Raw genomic sequence first — 24,678 nt, 5'->3', positions numbered from 1 at the left:
ATTTTAGAAGTAGAACAACCTAAAAAAAAAAAAAAACTTATACAGAGAAGGATGAAGATCTTAGCTTCAGGGCATTCAACCAGCACGCCTATGAAGTGGGATTGTAGTGATCTCTTCCTTCCAAGGACAATGCTTTTTCTGCTGCCCTTTGCTGTCTCATAATAATCATAGCTAATATAACCCTTTAAAGTTTGTAGTATATTCTACAGATTTTTTCTTATTCCTTATAGGAAATCTATGGGGAAGATGCAAATAATATATCCCTTTTAAAGATGAGCTAGTGGATTGGGAGAAGTGCAGTGATGTGCCTAAACTGAGCTAGGCAGGAATGGAACCCAGGATTTCCTATTTCCTTAGTCTCTCTATTTTATCATCTAGCTGCCTCAACCTAGCTCTTTAAAAAAGTTATCTACACTTTTCCCCTTCATTTCATTTCTTTTCACTTTCTGCTAGACACTCTGCAATCTGACTTTCTTCTTAGTACCTATTTGAAACTTCCCTCAAAGTTTGTAGTGAGCATATGATTGCTGAACCTGATGGCTTTTTCCTATTGTTCATTCTTTGTGATTTCCCTGCAGCATTCAATCCTGTTGAACACAGTTCTGTCTCACTATGGCTTCTTTTGATTATGTTCCACATTAGATTCTTCTATTCAGAATTCTTTTCTTTCTCTATACTTACTCTTTAACATCAGCTCCCATGAATTTAGTTATTATCACTTTTTGATTCTTATCACCATGTCTTCCTCTAATTTCTTTTCTTTTGTCCAACCAGGCCTAACAAGATGTCTTGTGTGCATTTCAAGTGAGTAGTCCAGGAGACTTCTGAAATGTAACATGTCCAAAATAGAAGTCATTTCCTTTAATGTGAAAACCGTACAATACAACCCATATATATATGAACTCTAAATATTTGCAAAGTACTTTATATATAAGTATCTCATTTGATCAACAAGTCTACTTACTATCTCTACACTTTTTTTCTATTCCTCTCACATACCATTTCATCTCTGTCTCCATGGTTTTGCTGTAGCTCTTCTTCCATCTCTTAGAATTATATTTTCTTAAGGTTTCACTCAAGCAATTTCTTATTCGTAAAAACCTTTACTAATGTCTCTTTCCCCACTAGTATTGTTTTCTCCCCTTTCCCACCCCAGGCAAAATAGTTTTGTTTAAAATTTCCATGGTATTTTCTCTATATCTTTATATATGTTATCTCTTCTGGCTTTCTTTTAAGCTCATAGATATTAGGGGTTGTTTTTGAATCTCCAGTAGCTAGCACTGTATCTGCTTTGCTTAATGAATATTTGTTGATTTATTGAGTGGTTACATTATTTAGGACACCAAGAGAGATCCATAATGGTCTAGTTTAAAAAAAAATAGTAACTGGTAAAGGAAACAAAGTATAAATTAAATTAGAAATTAGATTAGAAGTAGAGAGGTTTAAGATGGTTAAAGAAGGAAAAAGAACATAGGAATAAGGGGACTGTCAATAGAAAATGAAAGTTATAAAGTTGAAACTTTTTTAGTGTTATATATTAGTGCCATTATTGTTATCCTTATCAATCCATAATTCCTAGTTCAGTGAGAGATTGTGAAGGGAGGCCTAGGAAAAATTAGGCTTTTAATAAAGTTTAACCAGGATATCTCTTGTACTTAATCATGATTAGGGTTGGAGAAAGTCCTTAATAGTATCATAATAGACTTTAAAGAATTAAGCAAGTTAAGATTGAATTGCTACATGTTGATATTGACAACAAAATAATATCCTTTTTTCTCCTTACACCTTCTCTTCACAATAATTATAATTTTTTTTTGTCTCATGTGGTATGGAAAACTAAAGAAGTTAATATTGTTAGAGAAAGGTTTTTGATAGGGGGTTTTCTGACTCCTTTTCCCCAAAATATATGTTGGTTTTGTTTTTTAATAATTAACATGTAAAGCAATTTTAACATTAATATTTTAAAATGTGGAGTTTTAAATCTCTCTCCCCTAATTCCCTTCCCTCTCATTGGGAAGGCAAATAATTTGATGTAGGTATCCATATTTACAAACATTTTTACAAAATTCTTTAAAAATGAATGTTTTGAGTTACTTATGTGCTGTAGTATTTCATAAGATTGGTATATTTGAAAAGAGGCTTTAATGTATAATGTGCTTGATTTGACAAAGCCTTGTTTCATATATTAGTATTGATAGACATCGGAGTAATCGATAAATATAATTCTGGCAGGATGATAGAAATGTGACTAAGTTCTATGGATTTGAAAATGATCACAATGGCCTGTAATTTTGAATTTGTGTAACAGAGTTGGATTTTATCTCAAACCTACTTCTGGCTGAAGAGTAGTGATTATGTCCAATTTAAAGGCAGAATGGCCTATTGAGTAGAGAGGGACCTTGGAGTCACAGAGACCACCTGGTTCTCAGACTTGTCTTGGCTCTTGTGTGTTCTGAGACAAGTCATTTGAACCTTTTAGGGCTCATTGCAAAGCTCTTAAACTGTCTGCTACAGAGCAGTTGCTGCTTTGTATTAGGAAAGCCACTTTTCTTAGAAGTTTTCCTACATCAGTAAATGATAGGTTCAATTTCCAACTGAAAAAAGATATAAAACACTTTGCATGGAAACTTTCTTACATTTCTTTGCTCTCCTTTCGTTTCTAATTTATTAGGTGGCACTCTCCTATAGAAAAACTTCAATATACTTGTGAGAAGAAAAATTGTCTTTTTAATATAGAAAAATTTCATTTAAAAAACTGGCCTTTGAGGTGGAATCTTTATTCTTAAAGTTTGGTTTCTTCGGATTTGTTAATTTAATTAGCTAAATGGAAATGTATCTCAATTTAATCAGCTTGTATTCAGCAATTTCATGTCTTATTTTATCCTCACAGGCCCAGCTGTTCATAAACATCAGTACAATAGCAACGCTGTTACAGACATTAATTTGGATAATGTTTGCAAGAAAGGAAATACTTTGTTATGGGATTTAGTCCAAGATGAAGATGCAGTAAGTTACTTTATGGAACTAAATAACAGCATAAATAAATTGGGCCACTTTAGAAATTGGAAATAATAGCTCTCTCATTGTAAGAAGTTTCAAAAGTGAAGTAAACTTGATCACATTCTTCTGCCATATCAGTTTCTTCATTTTTAGCCAATATCTTAGCAAATTAGAGATATCTCACACCCACAGAGTCTGTACTAAGAGGGAAATGAAGGAAAACTTTCAGATTGAAGAAGACTGGCCTTTACTCCAATAAAAACCCTAAATTGCAAACATGAGATTAGACCATGGAAGACATTGTGGCAAAAGGGGTTTTGGACCTATGACAGTGAATGGAATATTAATGTAAAGATTAATAATTTTTTTTATTATTATTTTAGATTCATCTCTCAGAAGGGTTAATAAATGAGGCAGAGAAACTTCTTTGCTCTTTAGTGTGCTGGTTTACAGATCGACAGATTCGAATGAGATTCATTGAAGGCTGTCTAGAAAATTTAGCAAACAACAGGTAAGTATTAACTGACAATATTTTGTCTAGAAAATGTGCCATAAGTTACAGCACTTAGAATACTGGCTTTGAAATGAGGAAGTGGTTCAAGTGCCATCTCTGACACATCCTTGCTATTTGACCCTGGACAAATCACTTAATTTCTCAGTGTTCTGCACAGCAAGACTTTAAATTTCAGAAAAGGCAGTGATAGTCATTTTTAGGGGGTATTCTATATTATTATATCACAGATGCAGGTCTTATTCCTAAGCCAATATACTGATAGAATGGTAGAATATAGTCCATGAAAAAAGGTATCATATGGAATTTGAATTTTTTTATGTTTTTAAATGTAATGAACAGCCCAAACCTATGATTTCCTTCCTCTCTTGTAAGAAACTTTTGTTGTAGAAATGTTTTTCACCAATGAACAGCAGTGATTCACATGTAATTTACCATCTTAGATACCTACAATATTGAGAATTTAGGTTGCTTGTTTATGAGCAGATAACTAGTTTTTGCAAGAGGAAGGATTTCAACCTAGATTTTGTCACTCCAAGATCATCATGCTTTGAGGCCTTACTATAATTTTTATATTAGTTGTATTTGTCCCACTTCAACTTTGTTATCAATAACAAAAATTCCTTTAGTTTTTTAATTTTTTTTTTCAGAGTTTCTTGTTATTTTTCTTTTCGTAAAGAAGCAGGAAGAAATGTTACTCTTTTGTTTTTGATTCTTACATTTTTTGGGAACACAAAACTATAGTGCTTCTGTTTTTTCTTTGTTTCTTTTTTTTTTTTTTAAATATCATTTGAACTTATCCAATGTAAGGCAGGCTTAATCACAAAAAATAAGTTGTAATGTGGCTTAAATGTTTATGATAACCCCTGTGTTCTGTCCTATGGTAAGATTTTTTTTTTTGGTCTACACTAATAGTATATAACCCAGCTTTTAAAACTTTGTATAACTGAATGTGGAGATCACAAAATTATGATTTATTATCAATAAATGTTATATTATGTATTTGCATATCCAGGGTCACTTAAAAATTTCCAGGGTGAAAATGGGTCACTATCAGAAAAAGTTAAAGAAGCCCTGGTAAAAGCCCTGGTTAAAAAACAAACAAACAAAAATGGATTCTTTGAAACAGTTCCCACTGATCACTTGTATCTAGATATCAACCAAAAAATTCTTGCTTTTGCAATTCAATGGCAGTGTGGGTTTTTTGTTTTGTTTTGTTTTGTTTTTATCCAATTTCTGGTTTCCCTCCAATTCTTCTGGTTTGATTCTTTTGGTTTGTTTCTTGACATAATAAAATTATTATATTTCACTAAATGTTGACAGTTCAGTTACTCCAATAATCAATTGATGAATTTAATTGACATCTGGCATGAACTGGTAACATTTCTAATTAATTTATGAGGCTACTTTGATATTTATTTTAATCCATAAGGAGACTTTGGTGCATTGATGTTAAATATAGCCTTTTTAGGGATTAGTTAGTTTATTTTTATTCATTTATTTATTGCAGAGGCAATTGGGATTAAGTGACTTGCCCAAAGTCACACAGCCAGGAAGTATTAAGTGTCTGAAGTCAGATTTGAACTCAAGTCCTCCTGATTTCAGAACTGGTGCTCTATCTACTATACCAACTAGCTGCCCCTGGTTTACATAGTTTAAAAGATAATTCCTGGAAGTTTTTTTTTATTCATTGCTAAATGAGTCTATTTCAGAGCTCCCTTTATAAATCATTTTTGTCCATGCAATTGAAAATTTTTTATAAAATTGTGAATCTTGCCATTACTTTTGAAAATTTGTATGTGCAATGAAAAGTATTCAACCTAAGATTTCCAGTTCAACTGAGAATTTTCAGCTTAAACTCTCTTTCACTTTGTAGTAAATATATTATTTTCCACTTAAAATTTGCTCATTTAAAAAAAATCATTTAAAACGACTTCTATTACTCTTTTTCTTTGCACAAGATGCTCATGCTTTCAATTTTCAAAGGTGTCCATGATACATTAAATGACACTGATGGATCTATATACTTGAATATTTCAGTGGTATCTTTCCTGTTATTAATTTTGTAGTGTTTATAAATCCTTCTGAAAGACCTAATTAGTTAATAGGAGAAAGTCTGCATCTTTTTCTTTATGCAGGTTATGTATAACTTGCCTCCAGGTTGCTTTTGTAATCCAAAAATCTATTGAATATTGGTTGGTAGTGTTTATAAAGTAACTACTGTGTTGGAAACACTATGTAAGAAACATTTGTTATTCTGTAGTCTAATAAATTTTTGATATTCTTTTCCCATGTTTTAAAATCAAGTACCAAAAGCCACAGAAAAGTTTAATGTAATGTAATTATCTAAATTCTTTAAAATCAGTTTAGTTCCTGTTCTTCAAAAGACTTAAAGACCATTATATTGAAATTATAATTTTATGTATTTTTATCATATATTATGCTAATCAAGATTATTTGAGACATAGTACAAAATATTCAGTTTCATAAAATGAACTCACAAATTGACAGTATTATACTTAACCTAATTTTGTTTTCATATTATAAGTATTTACCAAGCTATACTTTTTACTTAAAGATATAATACTTAAAGACTATAATTTCATGAATTATAAATCTGGGTCTAACATGTACCATACATATATTTATCATCACTTTGACTTTGTAAAATAATTATAGTTAGGGAAATTTATTAAAATAGTTTCCTCTTTATTTTTTCAGATCTGTAGTAGTCTCACTTCGTCTTCTTCCAAAATTGTTTGGTACTTTCCAGCAATTTGGGAGCAGTTATGATACACATTGGATTACAATGTAAGTAAATACAGAATATTTACTGATTAATGAAATGAAGGGATAGAGTGGATTTTTGAGATCCAGTCAATTCACAGATGAAAATATTGAAAATAGACTTTTCTCAACATTATTTTCTGTTAGTGGTAGGAACAGGATTAAAATTAAGTCTCTTGACTCCTCAAGTCCAGTGTCTTTTTGGTTATATTAGTTTTTTTAATGCATAATCTCTAGTTTCATTTTATTGGACTTTTTGCCATTCTTCATTCTATAGCTCCCATTTCTGTAGCTTTGCAGTAACTACCTCCCTTATCTGGATTACCGTTCTTCCTCAGTTCCATTTCTCAGAATCTCTGCTTTCTATCAAAACAAACCACTTCTTTCTTTTGTTTTCCTCTAAGGTTACCTTCCATCTACTCTGTATTGTATATATCTCTTTGTATATATTCTTTTTCCTCCATTAGGTTTTAAAATTCTTGTGAGCAATAATTGTTTTTGCTTTTTTCTTAATCATCAATGCTTAGTATAACAGGTGACACAAATTAAGGGCTAAATAACTACTTTTTTGATTTATGTTATTTTTACATAATGTGAAGTTTAAAAGTAATTTTAAACACAAATATTTCCTTTGACATGGGTTATAATACATCATTTTAGGAACTAAGGTTCATGGAGGTTAAATGGCTTAATAATTTTCATAATGTCCGAAATGATAATTGAATCTTGGCCTTTTTTGAATCAGTTTATCAGCCTTTTCTATTTCATCATTCTGTACTTATAAAATAGTTGTGAATCCACCTGGTTTTGATGACCATAAGGAAGAACCTTTATTCACTATCTTTTAAAATTTTTTTGCTAGTCTGAAAGTCATTTCTAATCTTGTTACATCTTCTTTTTTGATCTTTCACCACTTTGGTCTGCAGGTTTGGCTATCGTCCATTCCACTGTCAAAAGTGATCTGCTAAAAGTTAAAAGCTGATCATATCATTTTCTATTCAGTAAACTTCAATAGTTCCTTATCATCTCTGGGATCAAGTATAAAATTCTGTTTGGCCTTGAAAAAACCCTTCATTATAGACTCTATCTCTTGTTTTTTAGGGGAGAATAGAGTGAAGTGGGGAGAAATTTGTAGCAGGCAGACCATTCAGCAGGATGTTGGCAATAATATGTAAAGAAGGTGATGAGTCTGTACCAATGTTGACAGTGTCAGAAGAGAAAACAAGGGTGTTAAGAGAAAGAGAGAAAGAGATCTTAAAAGACTTGGCTGTCTTAGCACACCTGAAGCTAATAAAATAGTACTCTTTAAATATAAGAACATCTGTTATGTTCCATGACATATTTTTTTTTTTATTTTTTAATCTTGAAAACAACAGAATGAGCTTATTTGATTAGTATTGTGATATAAAAATATATATAATCTAATTATTAACCCAAATTTGTTGAACAATTATGATTCATCTGTACATAACCTGTGTGAGTATAGAAATTATTTAAATTGATAATCTTAGATAGATTTTGTCGGTTTATACAGTTAATCACTTTTTATTATCTTTGTGATAGACTCATCAGTGCCCAGGAATAATGACTCATATAAATTAATTGATCAGTTCTTTAAGTATTAGAGGGCTATTTTGAGTTTTTGGGATTTTTGAAAAGTCAGTGGAGAATAAATAATTTCTCCAAAAAAAATAAACCTTAATGAAATGAAGCAGAAATCTTTTAAGTGTAGACTATATATTTTTGGTGAGGCAGTTGAGGTTAAATGACTTGCTCATGGTCACACAGTTAGGGAATGTTTAAATTTCTGAAGTTGGATTTGAACTGAATGTTCTCCTGACTCCAGGGCTGGTGCTCTATCTACTGTGCCACCTTGCTGCCTCCATGGAACTGTATTGTGAGATGTATTAGGAATAACAAAGACAAAAACCAAAATAGTCTCACTCTCTTTCAGCTTAAATTCTCCTAAACAAAGATAAACATGAATTTAAAAAAATTTGGTCAGGATGGTGGTCATGGGGGAAGAGAGAGAGAAAAGTAGAAAGGGAAAGGAATAGAAAGTAAAAGTAACAATTAGGTTCATCATGAAACATTTCATGTAGTTATAAGAGTTAAATAGAAATCTAAAATTCTGGCATAGGGATGAATTATGTGAAGAAATAGAAACAAAAGATGTCAAATTCATAGAACATTTGACTAATACATAAGGTTTTAAAATGTAGTATTACAAAACAAAGGCTAGAAATTAAATGGGATCTGGATTGATAGATGGCCTTAAATGCCAACCTCCAAAATTTGTATTTTGCCTTAGAAATCATGGAAAGCACCATTGAAAATTTTTGAGTACAGAATTTGCACAATTAAACTTGTACCTTAGCAAGTTAATTTTCAAATCTGCATGAGAATAGATTAGAGAAAGAGGACTCTAAAGTCAGAGAGACCAAACTAGGAGGCTTTTAAAGTAATAGTGTTGGTGGCTGTGTGAATGAAGGGAAGGGTATAGATATCCTAAGAGAAGATGTAAGAATATATGAAACATAGCATATGATTATATGTAAATATAGAAGAGTATAGGATGACTATTAGGTTATAAATCTGGTTGAGTAGTAGGATGGTAGTACTCCCAATACAAGGAGTGTATTTAGGGTAGAAAGTTGTGAGTTCCATTTTGGACATGATGAGTTAAAGATGTATTAAAGAATATTTCATAAAAGCTAACTTGCGGTCAATGGATATGTATAACTGGAATTCAAGATAAATTAGCAATCATATAGAAATGACATTTGGATACACATAGAACTAATGAGATCACTTAGAAGAGATAATAGGTAGGACCAGAGTCTTGGGAAATAGTCATTCTACTGGATATAAGATTGATAATGACACAAGAAAAGTTACCAAGGTAGATTAATTTTACAGGTGAGAGAAGAACCAGGAAAGAATAGTGTCATAAAAGCCAATGCGTGATAAGATATCAAAGAGGAAGATGGATAAAGTGAAGTCCAATAGTGTGACAGCCATATTTAAAGTATTTGAGAAGTGACTTAATAGCAAATGAAAATAATGAATGTAGAAAATTTCATGTAATCTTTAGGCAGAAAAACATAGGATTATAGGCAAGGTCAATTGATGATTCATAATGGATAAGTTTAGATCTTTTTCTTTTTCCTCTACTTGTTGTTATTTATTTTCAAGATTATTGTTAACTGAATATATATGACATGGTTTTTTAATTGACTGAATCTGAGTTGGAGTAATTCAATAAGTATAGTGAGAATGAATAAAAGAACTCTGATTAGATTCCAAGATATTATGAGATGGTTTATACAACTGCTTGTATTAATTATTAAATTATTAATCAATATATTAATATTCCAGCTTAAAATGCCTTTGGAGCTCATTTATTTTTGATTACTTATGGAAATGCCACAAAGAAAACTTAGATCTTCTTAAGTGATACAATTACCATGGTTTGGTCTTAAGGACAAGGACCATCTTTTCCTTAGACAGTAGTAAAGGAGTGGATGATAGATATTTTGAAATGTGAAATAGAAGAGGAAAAAGAACTCTTCAAAGATAAATAGAATATTTAAATTCCTGATGTTTAATGTGTTTGTTATCACAAAAAAGTAAAATTATCCCTTTTTTTTTTTTTTTTTTTTTTTTAATAATTGGGCCAGGTGGGCAGAAAAAGAACTAAACATGATGAAGCTTTTCTTTGATAATTTGGTATACTACATTCAAGCTGTAAGAGAAGGGAGACATAAACATGCTCTGTAAGTATATATAGCATTGTATTTCATTATATGAACTTGTAAACCTGTAAATTAACTTTCCTCACTTTCAATAAACATATTGACAATGTACTTTTTTCAGTCTTTTTTACTGCCCCCTATCCCCACCTTCCCACTTTGTGATATTCCTATGACTTGTTACTTTGAGGAAAAAACATTAATCTTGCCAAACAGAAATGAAAGTCTTGATGAAACTTTTTTAAAGAAGTTGTTCATTTTAAAGGCTTTAAGGTATTCAATTTACACCACAGTAAACCATTTTGGCAGGTAGCTTAAACCAAATTAAGGTTAACCAACATGGTCTCCAACTATTGGTGACTATATGGGAGACTATATACCCCAAGCATGTGAAAACATTCCCCAGCAGAATGAATAGATGAAAACAGTTTGTCTCAGTGTCCATGAAGGTGGCTAAAGCAGGAAATGTGGGATACTTAAAACTTGGCTAGACATCAATGATGCCAAAGTCATCCACTGTATCCCAAGCCATTGCCAGTCATTTTGGCTTGACTGAAGAGAGGATGACGCCAGTGACTTTAACTCTGCTTCACTTAAATCCAAAGTTACATGTAAGTCAAATATATCATTCATACTTTTTACAATTTTTACACAATTCAAAGTTCTGTGTCAAAAATCAAGTGACAAAGTAGCAGAGGTAGATACACTAGGAGGTGTTGTCACAACTCTGCACACAGGCTATACACACAAGCTATAGGCTGTCTTCTCATTGGACTGAAGTAGGGCAGGATTCAGTAGTCCCTCAGGTGTCTGAATCCTCTTTTTAAAAGAATTGCTCCGCTCACTTCCTGGCATGAGGAAGGGATGAGGAATAGCGCTTTAAAAATTGTTTGTTTCACCTAACTCTGGCCTGCTTGCCATGGCAGGTGGGAAGCAGAAATAAATTTTTAAAACTATTAAAAAGATGTTCCTATGCACCATCAATACATGGAATGTGTACATGCTTATGGACAACATGAAATTTAGTAGACCTGAAAGATGAAAACTCGTTGTCGCCCTAAATAATACAAAGCTGGCAAATTAAAAGCCAGTTTTCTGAAATATAAGCTAGATACTTCTCTGGAGTGGTCACAATGAATCTTTGCAATTAAAACTAACCATTAACTTTGTATATCTACTTGGCAAAAGGAGTAAACAGCAGACTCATGATACTGTGATTCTTACTTTTGCAATAAGGTACACCAAGTAACCTTCATGATTGTGTATACTCCCACCATGCAAAAAGTCAAAAATTTTATAAAGATCTGGAGAGTCATCATCAATGATTCTTGGTGATTTAATTGTCAGCATATTAGAATACTTTTTCAAGTGTGAATAGTTTGTTGCTAACTTGGAGGGAAAGCTGAGCCAACATACAGTTTTGCAAAAATAGAACAGAAGAGAAAGGAATAGCTTTACGACATTTGGTGTATGCTAAATGAATTTACTCATCTGGCAACTTGGAAAATCAGGATTGGTGTTATAAAAAGGATGGGGAAATTCAGAAGCTATTTAATAAAAAATATGAACACACTTTAAACACACCAAAGTTAAAACCAGCTGGATAGTTCATCTGTCTCATAAGAAGTCAGTGTTTAACACACCATCAAAATTGAAGTCCATACAAAGGTTAGAGCAATGCAGGATTCTTGGCTCAGTAAGAAGGAAGATGAAATTCAGTTTTATGATGATAGTAACAATCCAAAGCAATTTTATGATGCTTTGAAGGCCATTTATGGACCAAAGACCTATGGTGCCTCTCAACTACTCATGCTGATGGAGCCAATTGAGGAGTGATAAGGAGATGATTCTAGAGAGGTGGGCTGAATCTTCCATAGTATTCTCAATAGACTGTCATCAATCAATACTGAAGCCATTGACCTTGTACTTCAGGTTGAAGTCAGTTCCTTTCTAGACAAACTTGCATCAAAAAGAGGTTTTAAGTGCCATTAGACTCCTCTTATGTGGCAAAGTGCTTAATGCTGATTCTATTCCAGTAGAGATTTAAAAGGATATGGGGGAGCACCAATGCTCATACTAAAGCAAATGAAAATATTCTCAGGTTATATGGCAAGTAGAGGTTGGCTCCTAGGAATTCAAGGATGTTTCTATTGTACATTTCTATAAAGAAAAGTGAAATAGATTATCCTGTATCAGTTCCATAATAGGTTTCTCTCTTAGTCATTGTTAGCAAAATTTTTGCTAGATGCTTATTAACAGCATCCTTCCTTTACCTGAAAGATGGTATTCTGAGTGCCAATGTGGCTTCATAAAGGACTGAAGAACAATCGTTATGATGTTTGTTGCTCAGCAACTCCAGGAGAAATGCCAAGAGGCAAATATACAACTTTCATTGGTGTAACCAAGGACAAAGCCTTTGATGTCAGTTGTGAGGGCTTATGGAAAATCATGAAAGAATTTGGTTGCTTGGAGAAGTTCATCAGTATTGTAAGTCAGTGGAGGGACAATAAACAACCAACCAACTTGTGTGTCCCTTATTCTATTAATGAGGAATCTGAGGCCCATGGATATTAAGTGATAATTCTGCCACTGCTAGACTTTGTTAAATTTTTTTGTAGCTAGATTCAGGAAAACAAAGGGATTCTTGTGAAAGTTATCCAATCTCCTAGAAAGGAAGGTATTAATTTAAAAATGAATGCATTTCTAAGCTTAATTTTAATTGCATATGGTATAATATAAAATACATTGGTTTAGAAAATAGCAGGATAAGTTAGTAGTTGATATGCTTAAAGATTTCTCACAGAAAAAAAATGAGCAAGGCCATCCAATAAACAGATGAGGGAATTGAGGAATTTTAAAGTTTAATAGCTTACCAGAAGTCACAATTATAAGCATCAGAAGCTGTAGCTGAAACCATGTCCTCTGACTTTTAGAAACTATCCACTGCTTCATTGAACATACTACTGATTAACTTTTTTTTTTTTTACCCCCAATATAGCACTATGCTTTGAGAAATATTATAAGGGCAAAGATTTTAAAGCATACAATGCAATTTTCCTTTTTTTTGACACTTAAGACTTTCTTGTTTACTTCAGTTCTTGGGTAATTTGAAAGATTTGATTTTTCTTGTGTAATTGAGATAATTTAACAAAATTGAAATAGAATTTTATTAAGTTAAAATTTTATTTTATATTAACATTTAATACTTGGATCTAATACTTTAAACTGAATTTGTTTTCTAACACTTTTTCCTGAATATTTTCTATACATGAAGTTTAATTGGATGACAAAGCATTTATTAAATTATTTCTAAAAAGTTTAAAATAAAGGATTTTAAAATTATTTTAATGATTTTTTTTTTAAATATAGGTATAGTCACAGTGCTGAGGTTCAAGTTCGACTTCAATTCTTGACATGTGTTTTTTCCACTCTTGGATCACCAGATCATTTTAGTAAGTTTTAATTTAAAGATATTTTAATAATATTTGTTCTCATAACCTTACAGTAGAAGTTTTGTGTCTTTTACTTGGTTTTCAGTGTTTGAAATAATCTTAGCATGTTATTGGGGCTTGGGAATTTAATTGTTGTTGTTGTTGTTGTTGTTGTTGTTGTTGTTGTTGTTGTTGTTTTATTTTAATAATTTTTATTTTCGGTCTAAATTTCCCTCCCCAGTATTTCCCTTCTCTGCCTAAGGAGAAGACCAAAACACAACCTATTATAAATATGTGTAGTCATGGAAAACAAATTTCCCCATTAGCTATGGGTTTGTTTTTTTTTTAAGGGAAAAAAACATATAAACTTCAGTTTTTACTCTGAATCAGTCATCTTATCTGGATATATAGAAAATATTTCTTTAGGAATCCTTTGAAAATGAAGTTGGGTGATTGTGTTGATCAGACTTAACCTTACTAAATCCTTTCACATTTGATTATCTTTATCATATAGTTAGAACTGAGTAGATTGTTCTCTTTTTGCTTGCTTCAAATTTTATCTCTTCAAACAAGTCTTACTAAGTTTTTCTGAAATAATTTCTTACAGTACAATGGTATTCTATTACAATCACATGCCATATATATCTTGTTCCATACCCAAAAGTGATAGGAAATTCAATTTTCAATTCTTTGACATGTATAAAGGAGCTGTTATAGTTTTATACATAAGTGTATTTTTTCTCTATTTTTGATCTTTTTAGAGTATAGCCTTAGTAGCAGAATTACTGAATTAATAGGTACGCACAACTTAATAACTTTTTGACCTTAGTTCCAAAATGCTTTCCAGAATGCTCGGACTTGTTTACAGTTTCACTATACCCATCTTTTCTGCATTTGTCATTTTCCTTTTCTGTCATCTTAATTAATCTTTATGTGTGAAATTAATTCAGGTTTTAATTTTAATTTAATTTGTGTGCTCTAACTTTTTGAGCATTCAAATTTTTTTTTAGTGATAGCTTCTTACTTTCAAAGTACATGCAAAGATAGTTTTCATCATTTACCCTTGCAAAATCTTGTGTTCCAATTTTTTTCACTCATTCTTGTTCCCCTAGACAGCAAGCAATCCAATATAGATTAAACATGTGCATTTCTTCTAAACATATTTCCACATTTATTATGCTGCACAAGAAAAATGAGATCAAAAAGGGAAAAATAAGAAAGAAAAAAATGGAAGCAAACAACAACAACAAAAAATGTGAAAAAATATGTTGTAATCCACATTCAGTTCCCGTAGTCCTCTTTTTGGTTGCAAATGGCTCTCTTTATCACAAGTCTATTGGAACTGTTGAATCACCTCATTATTGAAAAGAGACAAGTCAGTCACAATTGATCATCACATAATCTTGTTGCTGTATACAAACTTCCCTTGGTTGTATTCACTTCCCTTAGCATCAGTTCATGTAAGTCTCTCTAGGCCTTTCTGAAATCAACATGCTGATCATTTCTTATAGAATAGTAATATTCCATTACATTCACATACCATAACTTATTCAACCATTCCCCAACTGAGGGCCATTCATTTAGTTTCCAGTGTGTTGCCACTAGAAAAGAGTTGCTTCAAACATTTTTGCATATGTATGTCTTTTTCCCTTTTTTCTGATCGCTTTGTGATATAGACTCAATAGAGACACTACTGGATCAAAAGATACACACAATTTGATAGCCCTTTGGGCATAGGTCCAAATTGTTGTGCATTTTTTCTTATAGTTAATTGTTAGCTTTTCTTACTTTGAGAACTGCCTATTGATATGCTTTGGATATTATCAGTTTGGGAATTTATTATAAAGTATATTCATTGTTTGAAGTTGGGTCTATTCTTGAATTTGTTTTGAGACGTGAAAACTTGACAGTACCACTTGTGGAGTTACAAGTTCTTGGAATTGTCTTCCATTAGAGCACTATAATAGATTATTACTGTATTATAAGTGAAATGAATCATTGGTTGAGACCTTTCATTTTATGCTGTGATCACTTCTATAAACTAAGTTTTATGTAAACTGTTTGCTTTTAAATCAGTCTTTATCAGATAGAGCACCTCCTATATTAATTCCTTCTTATAAATCCAGTCAAGTAAAATCATAGTCAAATTTTAATTATAAATTTAATTTATATGGCCATTTATAATTTATATAATACTTTGTGCACAACAGTTCTTTTAAATTAATAACAGTATGCTGTTTACCCATATATGTGTGATTTAGAAAAATTAGGCAAATTTAGAGAACTAAAATGATTTGCCTAAGGTCACTTATATAATAATAAAGTTATTAACCAAAAGATAGGGATCTTTAGATGTAGGTGTTAAGACCACTTATCTATTCATATTGCATTATAAATATTATTTGGTAATTTCTTGGGCTTGATACAATCTAGGCAAACAGAGGCATCTAGAGGACTCTTTCCCATCTCACAGTTTTTTAATCTAGATCTATTAGCTTGTTTAAAAAACATTTGTATAATATTTCCAATATAATTATTTTCCTTTGTGATCTTTTGTATTTTATTTCATCCATTTAAAAATATTTTTTATGAGAAAGGGTTTCTAGCCTTTATTAGGTATGCATAAATATAGTAGAAAGGGGGATAGAGCATGACTCAAGAATAGATTAGAAAACTCTGGTCTTTAGTGAAATCTTAAGTTTTTGAACATTTTTCATGCTGGTGGCATAAACATCTTTTTTATAGTTTGCTAAACATCAATAATCTCGGGACAATCGTGCCAAATTATCTTATAGTTTGCTGAACATCAATAATCTTGGGACAATTATTCCATTATTGTTATATACCATAACTCATTCAGCTGTTCCCCAATTAATGGGCATTCATTCATTTTCTAGTTCTTTGCTATCATAAAAAAGGCTGCTATAGTGCATATGTGGATCTTTTTTTCCTCTTTTATAACTTCTTTGGCGTAGAAACCCAGTAGTGACATTGCTCAATCAAAGGGTATACAAGGAGTCATTTTCTTCCTTAACATTTTGTATCTCTTTTTCTAGTTGGTTGACTTTGTTTTCATAATCTTGTTTTTCTTAGATTGTTCTCCGTTTTTTTCTTTAAATGTTAACTCAGGCTTTCTCATTTGACTTTTACAGTTTTTTTTTGTTGTTGTTGTTGTTTTGTTTTGTTTTATTTTTTTCAATTTCTTTTATGAATTCTTTTTGGGTAGGTGACCATTTAACATTACTCTTTGATGTAGAAGAGACTCCTTTTGCTTCAGTGTCCTGCTTTGAAGATGAACCTCAGTCTTCTCTATTTTCATAGTAATTTTCTATGATTGACTTCTTCCTCCTTTGCCTGCCTTTTTTTTTTTTGTTTGTTTTGTTTTGTTTTGTTTTCATTTTTAACATCTTGTTAGTGTAATTACCTCTAGTCCTATGGGGGATGGTTCCTCTGTTCTCAGGTCCTCCTTTAGTTCTACCCTCTGGTCTGGAAGCAAAAACCAAGACCTCCTTACTCTTAAATGCCTGAAGCCAGCAGCTAAGTGGGGACCCCACTGCTTTATCACTCACTTACTGTGAGCTGGTTTCTTCTCTTAGGAGCTGATTCCTTCATGCGCCAGAACTGTATTTCTCTGCAGAACAGCTGGGCCTGATGTCCTTTATTAGAAGTTTCCCTCAGTCTTCCTTAACTCAGATGCTGGGCTTCTCACAATGACCAGAAGGTGAAAAATCTTGTGGCTGAGTCCTACCCAGCTAGCCCTGGGACTCATCAATTGCTGTTTCAACAGAACTAGCCTGGGGTTTTTTACACTTCACTGGTCCTAGTATTTTTCTTAGGATCTTTTTGGTTGTTCCAAGATGACCTTTGTTCTGCCCTAACTCTTGTTCATTTTTACCCACTCTATTTTTTTCTTGTTTGTGGGGGAGATCTGGAGAGCTCGAAATTTTGTGATCTCCTACACCATCTTGCCACACAATCCTCTGTAAGGTAATATCTTAAAAAAAAAAAAAAAAAAAAAAAAAACTATTCATGATATATAGCGAGAAGCATTTTTATCACTTCTTATTCCTCACTCAAATTTCTTGTGCCTTCCTCTTTAGTCCCTTTCTTGTCATCTTCTTTGCTTTGAAGTCATTGATAATTAAAACTTAATGTAGATTTGATTTCAAGGTTCTTAGAAGATCAACATTGAATGTGACTTTGGACATATTACTTAAGGTTGGCATATTACTAGTACATAGAAAATATTTAATAAATCATTGTTGGCCAATAGCTTATTATCCTGGGATCCATAAACTTATTTTTTTCAAATATATTTTAGAAGAATTAGTTTTCTTTAAAATCCATTATATTTTATTTTATAAATGTAAAAGCATTCTAATGAGCAATTACACTAAACTGCAAAGAGGTCTGTGATTAAGAAATGTTCAAGAATTGTTCCCCTGAAATGAAAAGTTGAAAAAAAGGTTTGGTAAAGGCAGTTTTCCTCATTCAGGAATTTCCTATATGAACAAAATTATAGGCCTATTCCCTGTTCCATTACCTATTGAGTTTGTAATAGACTTTATCTATTCTTATCCCCTCTTCTTAGACTTCTTTAGACTTCAAAAAATATTTGTGTGGTTTTTTTAATTGTTTTTTTGTAGATATTCTTCATGATCACTGATGTTGGAATTTACTAAATATTCCATGTTATAATATCTTTTTATTGCCTTTGAAAGCACCATAGAAACAGAATCAATCATTGACTTTAATTCCTACTACTAGAAGAACTTGTGAGCTAGTTTTCTAATTCGCTAGAACTTCCATTTCTCTTGGTTTAATTTAGTTAGAATATTGACAGTGATTCAGGTCTCAGTAGATAAGGTTCTCAATTAAAAGAAAAATGTCTGATTATTATAAGAAAATTACTTTCTTAGCAAGTAGCACTTTCTGTCATGCTCTGTAAATTAAAAAAATAGTAATGTTAAGTACATGGGTTTTTTGTGCTTAAAAGTATTTATAATAAAAGAAATTGGTAGTTTTGTTGAAATATTTTTGAAATTTTTTCACTACTTTATTAACCATATTGTTCCTTGAGTCATTAGTGATTCATCCTCAATGAATCACTTACTCTTATTTTAAGAACCCAAGCAAACATAAGATAATTTTTGTATGCTTCTGTTTGAGGTATTTGCATATAGGGAATACATTGTAAATGTTTTGGAGAGAAATGTGTGTTCCTTCTATTTGCGTTTCTTTTATGAGCCTTTTTTTATACATGAAGATAAAAGCTTCTTTTTATATCTAGGGCTAAGTTTAGAACAAGTCGACATTTTGTGGCACTGCTTAGTGGAAGATTCTGAGTGTTATGATGATGCACTTCACTGGTTTTTAAATCAAGTTCGGAGTAAAGATCAACATGCAATGGGAATGGAAACTTACAAACATCTTTTTCTAGAAAAGGTATACCAGTTACTTTAAATATACTTGCTTTAAATTTCTCTGTCATTTTCTAGGATTCTTTTTTTATGTCATTATTCTCTAAATTTCACTTTTATTCACATTTTCCTTTCTCAGGATTATTTTTTTCACATTTTTCATTGGAAAAAAAAATCAGTTTATCTTTTTTTCCCTAGTGATTTAATTACCAAAGTGATATCATTTTACGAGTATGTGTATGTGTGTATGATTTTTTCCCTCCTCAGCATTATTTACATGAGATTGAAAATCTGTATGTTAACATTGTATGACAAGTTGGAACTTTTATCTAGTAATATTATTTTGTTTAAAGTGAATAAATGTATGCTTTTATCTGTAGCAAAGGTACTTTTAAAAATAACCATTACGATGACTTATTATTGATTTTCCATCAAAGGAGATCAGTGCCATCTATTAACTAATTACCATTGTTACAATGCCATTGTAATCTAGTTTTCCAGTTATGATACTGTTTTGGACTTCAAGCTTTTATTCTGTGAAGTTGTTTCTGTAGAGAGTAGAACTGTATTCTATATCCATGTGATTGTACTTGGATATAAAGCCCACTTCTTTTCAGATGTCCTTGATTTACAGGCATCAAGAATACCTCCACTGTAGGAATGGGGATGTTATTTTGGATGATTTTCTTCTATCTATTATATATATAATAGCATCATCCTATTTTCCATGTTCTCTTCCTCAAGAAGGACTGAGAAGTGGTATTCTCTTTTCAATTAATGTCTATTTATAATTACCTTTCATTACAGTGTTGATGAAGAGTTGACTGTAAACATGAATAATAGTATTTCTTCCCTCATTTCTTATTTTTGGAGAATCAGGAAATGCTTTCTCAGATTAATTTAATAATCTCACACTTCTGTGTTAAGATAATTCAATGTTAGTGCCTTCCAGGAAAAGCTTTGACATATAACAGTTAGGTGATAAGTTAGTGAACATGGTGACAATAGAATCTTCTCCATCTTCATATTCATCATTGATATCTTTCATATATATATGTATGTATGTATATAGTTTGAATTGTGTTAAATATAACTGAGAAATAGCATTGTTAAACTTTCTCCACTGTTTTTCATATGACAAATTCAACTTTTGTTTTATGTTATTGATAAACTATAAGTTTGTATAACTTATGCCTTGAATACCTAGTAAAATATAAACATCTTCATGGCAAATTAAAAAAAATTTTTTTTTTTTTTTTGTCTCTTCTGTTTTCCCCTAAATGCACAATACTTCTAAATTTCCCTATTTCTTTTGAAGGAAGTACTGTCTTTAAAGTCACCCAAAAGTTTTAAAATTTAGTGCCATCCTGAACTTCTCATTCTTCCTCACTCTACATAACGAATCAGTTGACAATTCTTATGATTTTGCTTCCATAACATCTCGTATATGTACTGTTGCTTAATCTTCTTTCAGGTAACATACTTTTTAATTCAGACTCTTATCACTTGTCATCTGGATTATTGAAATAGCCTTCTAATTGATAATGCTATCTTTTCTCTTTTCTCTAATTACCTACTCAGCAGCCACAAAAAGATGCTTTAAAATTGCCACCTGCCCCTGCTTAGTAATTGTTAAGAATTTTTTTAATGCCTTTTGGATAATATATGAATTCCCTTGTTTTTCATTTATAGCTCTTTACAGCCTTGCTTCAGTCCACCTTTCCCACCTCATTATACACTATCCTGTCTCTCATACTTTTTTGTTCACTCCAACTGTAAATCTTGATAAACCTCAAAAATGGTGGACCCATATTTTTGCATATGACACTCCATTTTTGGAAAATGCTCCTTCCTTTCCTTTCCCTCTCAAGATTTCTCCTTTGTTTGAAAACCCAGCTTAAAATTCACTTTGTACTTCTATACATTCCTGACTGTTCCTCTTAATACCCACTTCCCTCCCATTTATTTTGTCAATATCTGTGTTTATATATTGTTTATCTGTGATAAAACATAGGTATCTTGAGAACAGTGGATATTATCTTTGTGTCTTTGTAGTAGCACAGTGCTTGGCACATAGAAAAAACTTGATTTATGCTTCCTGATTGCTTTTCTTTGTATTTCTGTAGCTTTGCATTTCATATATAAAATGTTTATTCAATTAAATCATTATGATCTTAACAAAATGATTGTCTTTTTAAAAAATGGTTTACATGTCACCAACATATTCTGTTCTAGATGATTTAAAATAAAAATTTATCAATATGATATTTACATTAAAATATATTAATTTTATTTAGATGCCACAGCTAAAACCTGAAACTATTAGTATGACTGGTTTAAACCTGTTTCAGCATCTTTGCAACTTGGCACGACTGGCTACTAGTGCATATGATGGTGGCTCCAACTCTGAGGTATGATTTTGGTAATTTCCCTTTAAGTGTGTATTTGATTGTTTTTCTGTACCTGTTTTTGTTAGTCTTTTTACATAAATGAAAATTCATTTTCCTGTCTGTTGATATCTATCTTAAAATTTTGAAATAGAATTAGTAGAAATCTTTGTTACCAAAACCTTGCTAAAACTTTATTGTTCTTTGTTAATTTCTTAAAGATAATTCCTTTTATAGTTAAGATGGCACTAAAAACTTTTCTAAAATCCTCACATTTTGTTCAGATATATACAAAGCATGATTTTAATGCTTGGATTATCTTTCAACTTCATTTTATTTTGCTATTGCCATATTTCATTTGAATTTTGTTATATCATAGTCATTTCATGGTTACTGGTAAATACTTTTTAAACCTAGGCAAGTAATTTTAGTTTAAAGTGGCTATTTGGATTTCAAGCCAGCTTCTGATAATTAGGCAGGTCACCTTCTCAGATTCCACTGGTAATGTTATCTTTCCTCAAGAAGTCAGGATCTTAGTTATATTCATATCTACTATTTCATTTTGCCCAGAGTCTTTGTCATATTTTAATAACCTGCTTTTAAGGAAATCCCTTTGTATAATAAAATTGACCGGCAGCATTTTTGTTTTCTATTAAAGACCTTAACGTTCTATATATCTCTTTTTAAAAAAGAACAGTTAGTTGAAGGAGGGAGGTATAACAATAATTTATTTTGTCAAGAAAAAATATCATCCTTTTTGCCAATATTTTCCTTAATATATGTTCCCATCTTTGCCTTAGTGATCAAGAATTTGATCATCACTGTCTTTTTGAACTTTAAGCAAATTATGATTGGTACTCATTTATTCAGAATAACTAGAAAAGTTTTAATAGTAATAGTTCTGCTGCATAGATTGTTTTTCAATTCATCTGAGAGTAGTTTGCAACCACCTTATTGCTGTTGCTAGAAGAATAAATTTACTTTTTATATTTATCACAAAAATATCTAACTTTTCAGTTCATTCTAGCTAGTTAAATTTTGTTGTTTCTAATCTAGGGATAATTGGTAGTAATCAGAACTCCATGTAGTTAAGGAAGTACCCATAATGAGTTGATTGAAGGCTTAACATGGTAGTTTGTTTTTGTATTATGTTAAAGTAAATAGTACAGTTCTGAAAAACTTAAGTATATGATAAAATACAAGACTTCTTACAGTGCTTTCTAGTTAAATCATTGTCTGTGTGCACTGGTTTGTTTCTAGCCAGACCAAATGTATAGGTCAACTTCCCTAGTTTTATAGTCACATTCTTGGATTAAACTTCAGCTGTAAAATAGAGTTTTATCAGATACAGAAAACTTTGCATAACTTAAGTATACACATACTAAATCATTAGAATACCTAAGACAAGCATTATTCACAACTACTAGACCATAATTGAACACTTGATAAAACTGTTCATATTTTTATTATTACTGTGAGACTTTATTTTGTTGTTGCCGGAGTAGTTTGACAAATATGTTACATTTTTCTCTATAGTTATGTGGTATGGACCAATTCTGGGGCATTGCTTTAAGAGCACAGTCTGGTGATGTTAGTCGGGCAGCTATTCAGTATATCAACTCCTATTATATTAATGGTAAGACATTTAAGCTATATTTAAAACTCTGTCTGAAATGAAATGGAAAAAATTGTTCTATTGTGTGTACTTAGTAATTGTATTTTAACATTTTAAAGGTAGATACTTTTTTTTTTTTTTTTTTTTTTGATTCATGTTTTTGTTTTTTAATCTGCTTCAGGTAAAACAGGATTGGAAAAAGAACAAGAATTTATTAGTAAGTGTATGGAAAGCCTTATGATAGCCTCCAGTAATCTTGAACAAGAATCACACTCAAGTCTTACCATTATTGAAAGAGGACTTCTTATGCTGAAGACACATCTGGAAGCATTCAGAAGAAGGTAATTTTTCTTTTTCTTTTTTTTTTTTTCTTCCTTTTTTTTAAGAACCTAATTTTTCAGTAATCCATTTCATCTAATTTCATTTTTCTTTATAATTTATGTATTAAAATAATTCATTTCTTAAATTAAGTGAAAAGTCATGTAAAATAGAACCCAGAATTATATACTGTATTGGTAATGCAGACTCTTTTGTTAGCAATTCTTTTTTCATTCTCGAGGGTATAAAAGAGCACTAGTACTTCATTCATGGCATCTAGGTTCAAATTCTACTTTTAATGTTTACTGCCTATGTGATCACTCCAGACAATTCACAAGTTCCTTTTAAATAAACTCTTTAACTATGGTCTTTTGATCATATTTATGGGCTTCACATTAAAAAAAAAATATTGTAAAACTTCACATAATTTAAAAACATAAGCATGAGGAGTTCTTCGTTACAATTAAGAACTTAACAGGCAATTGTCATTTTTCAAAAAGTTTCATCATAAGTTGACTCTTAACTGAAAGGAGGAAGATGATGAGGGGGAAGAAATCCTCTAGTTAGAGGAAAATATTTAAATGAATTTAGCAACAAAATTAAATATTTCCACATAATTCCAAAAAAGACTACTGATTAGTTTCCTTTTGCTTTTTTCCTCCAGAATTGTTAATAGTAATTTACATTTACATTTCAGGTCATTATAGAAATATGGACAAAATATTCATGCTAACTAATGTCCTTATAAATAATTTAGATCTTCAGTATTTATATATTCAATGCAGAAGTAAAATATATTAGCATTTATGAAAATATTGAATAAAAGGAAAAGAGTGCTTTTATTAAATGTAATTATTTTCATTGAATATGAATCAAAATAAAAATCCAAATGAGCTATTAAGAATAATAATATTAATATTCAAAACCATTAATTATGCTTCTAGTCAGCAAGTTTTAAATTTTAATTTTTTTAAAGTATGAAACATTTTCATGATTCTAGATTTTCTTTTTTAAAAAAATATTTCAATTGATAAACAATGCTATTTGATTAATTGAGATGATATTAGAAATTAATGCTAGGAGAAGGAGTTGTTATCTTGGGAAACCACAGTAAACCACAAGTTCCATACAATAGTAAGTTTAATTTTTCTTTGAAGGAACTTATTCTGCTAGATAGTCCATTATCTCATAAATTTTTTCCATAAAACCATTTATTGATTAAAATTCCATTTTTTTATATGGATGTTCAATGATTACCTTCTAATTTATTAATGAAATAGTTCTCAGTAGTGAACTAGATATTTAGGATATGTTTTGCCACACTTTATTCCTGCATGTAATAGAATATACATATACATACATATACACATATACACATATATACATATATATATACATATATATATGGAATATAGTTTGGGAAGGGCTAGAAAATAAAGAGCTTATATTATATAAGT

At 31.0% G+C, this 24,678-nt stretch overlaps 1 protein-coding gene across 2 annotated transcripts in view; it reads left to right on the top strand.

Annotated features, from left to right (window-relative positions):
- The window catches only part of USP34 (ubiquitin specific peptidase 34), a 271,113-nt gene that overhangs the window by 128,208 nt on the left and 118,227 nt on the right, over positions 1 to 24,678 (top strand). For both annotated transcript variants that reach the window (XM_051975344.1, XM_051975343.1), the window contains exons 17-25: positions 2,891 to 3,006; positions 3,384 to 3,511; positions 6,233 to 6,322; positions 9,979 to 10,074; positions 13,420 to 13,502; positions 18,772 to 18,926; positions 21,199 to 21,312; positions 22,825 to 22,924; positions 23,085 to 23,244. In XM_051975344.1, coding sequence (XP_051831304.1) covers positions 2,891 to 3,006; positions 3,384 to 3,511; positions 6,233 to 6,322; positions 9,979 to 10,074; positions 13,420 to 13,502; positions 18,772 to 18,926; positions 21,199 to 21,312; positions 22,825 to 22,924; positions 23,085 to 23,244 — 1,042 coding nt within the window. The remainder of the gene's footprint in view (positions 1 to 2,890; positions 3,007 to 3,383; positions 3,512 to 6,232; positions 6,323 to 9,978; positions 10,075 to 13,419; positions 13,503 to 18,771; positions 18,927 to 21,198; positions 21,313 to 22,824; positions 22,925 to 23,084; positions 23,245 to 24,678) is intronic.

Source organism: Antechinus flavipes, chromosome 2 (genome assembly GCF_016432865.1).
Source record: "Antechinus flavipes isolate AdamAnt ecotype Samford, QLD, Australia chromosome 2, AdamAnt_v2, whole genome shotgun sequence".
NCBI lineage: Eukaryota > Metazoa > Chordata > Mammalia > Dasyuromorphia > Dasyuridae > Antechinus > Antechinus flavipes.
Note: the sequence above shows the minus strand (reverse complement) of the source record. Positions and strands in the feature narration are given on the sequence as shown.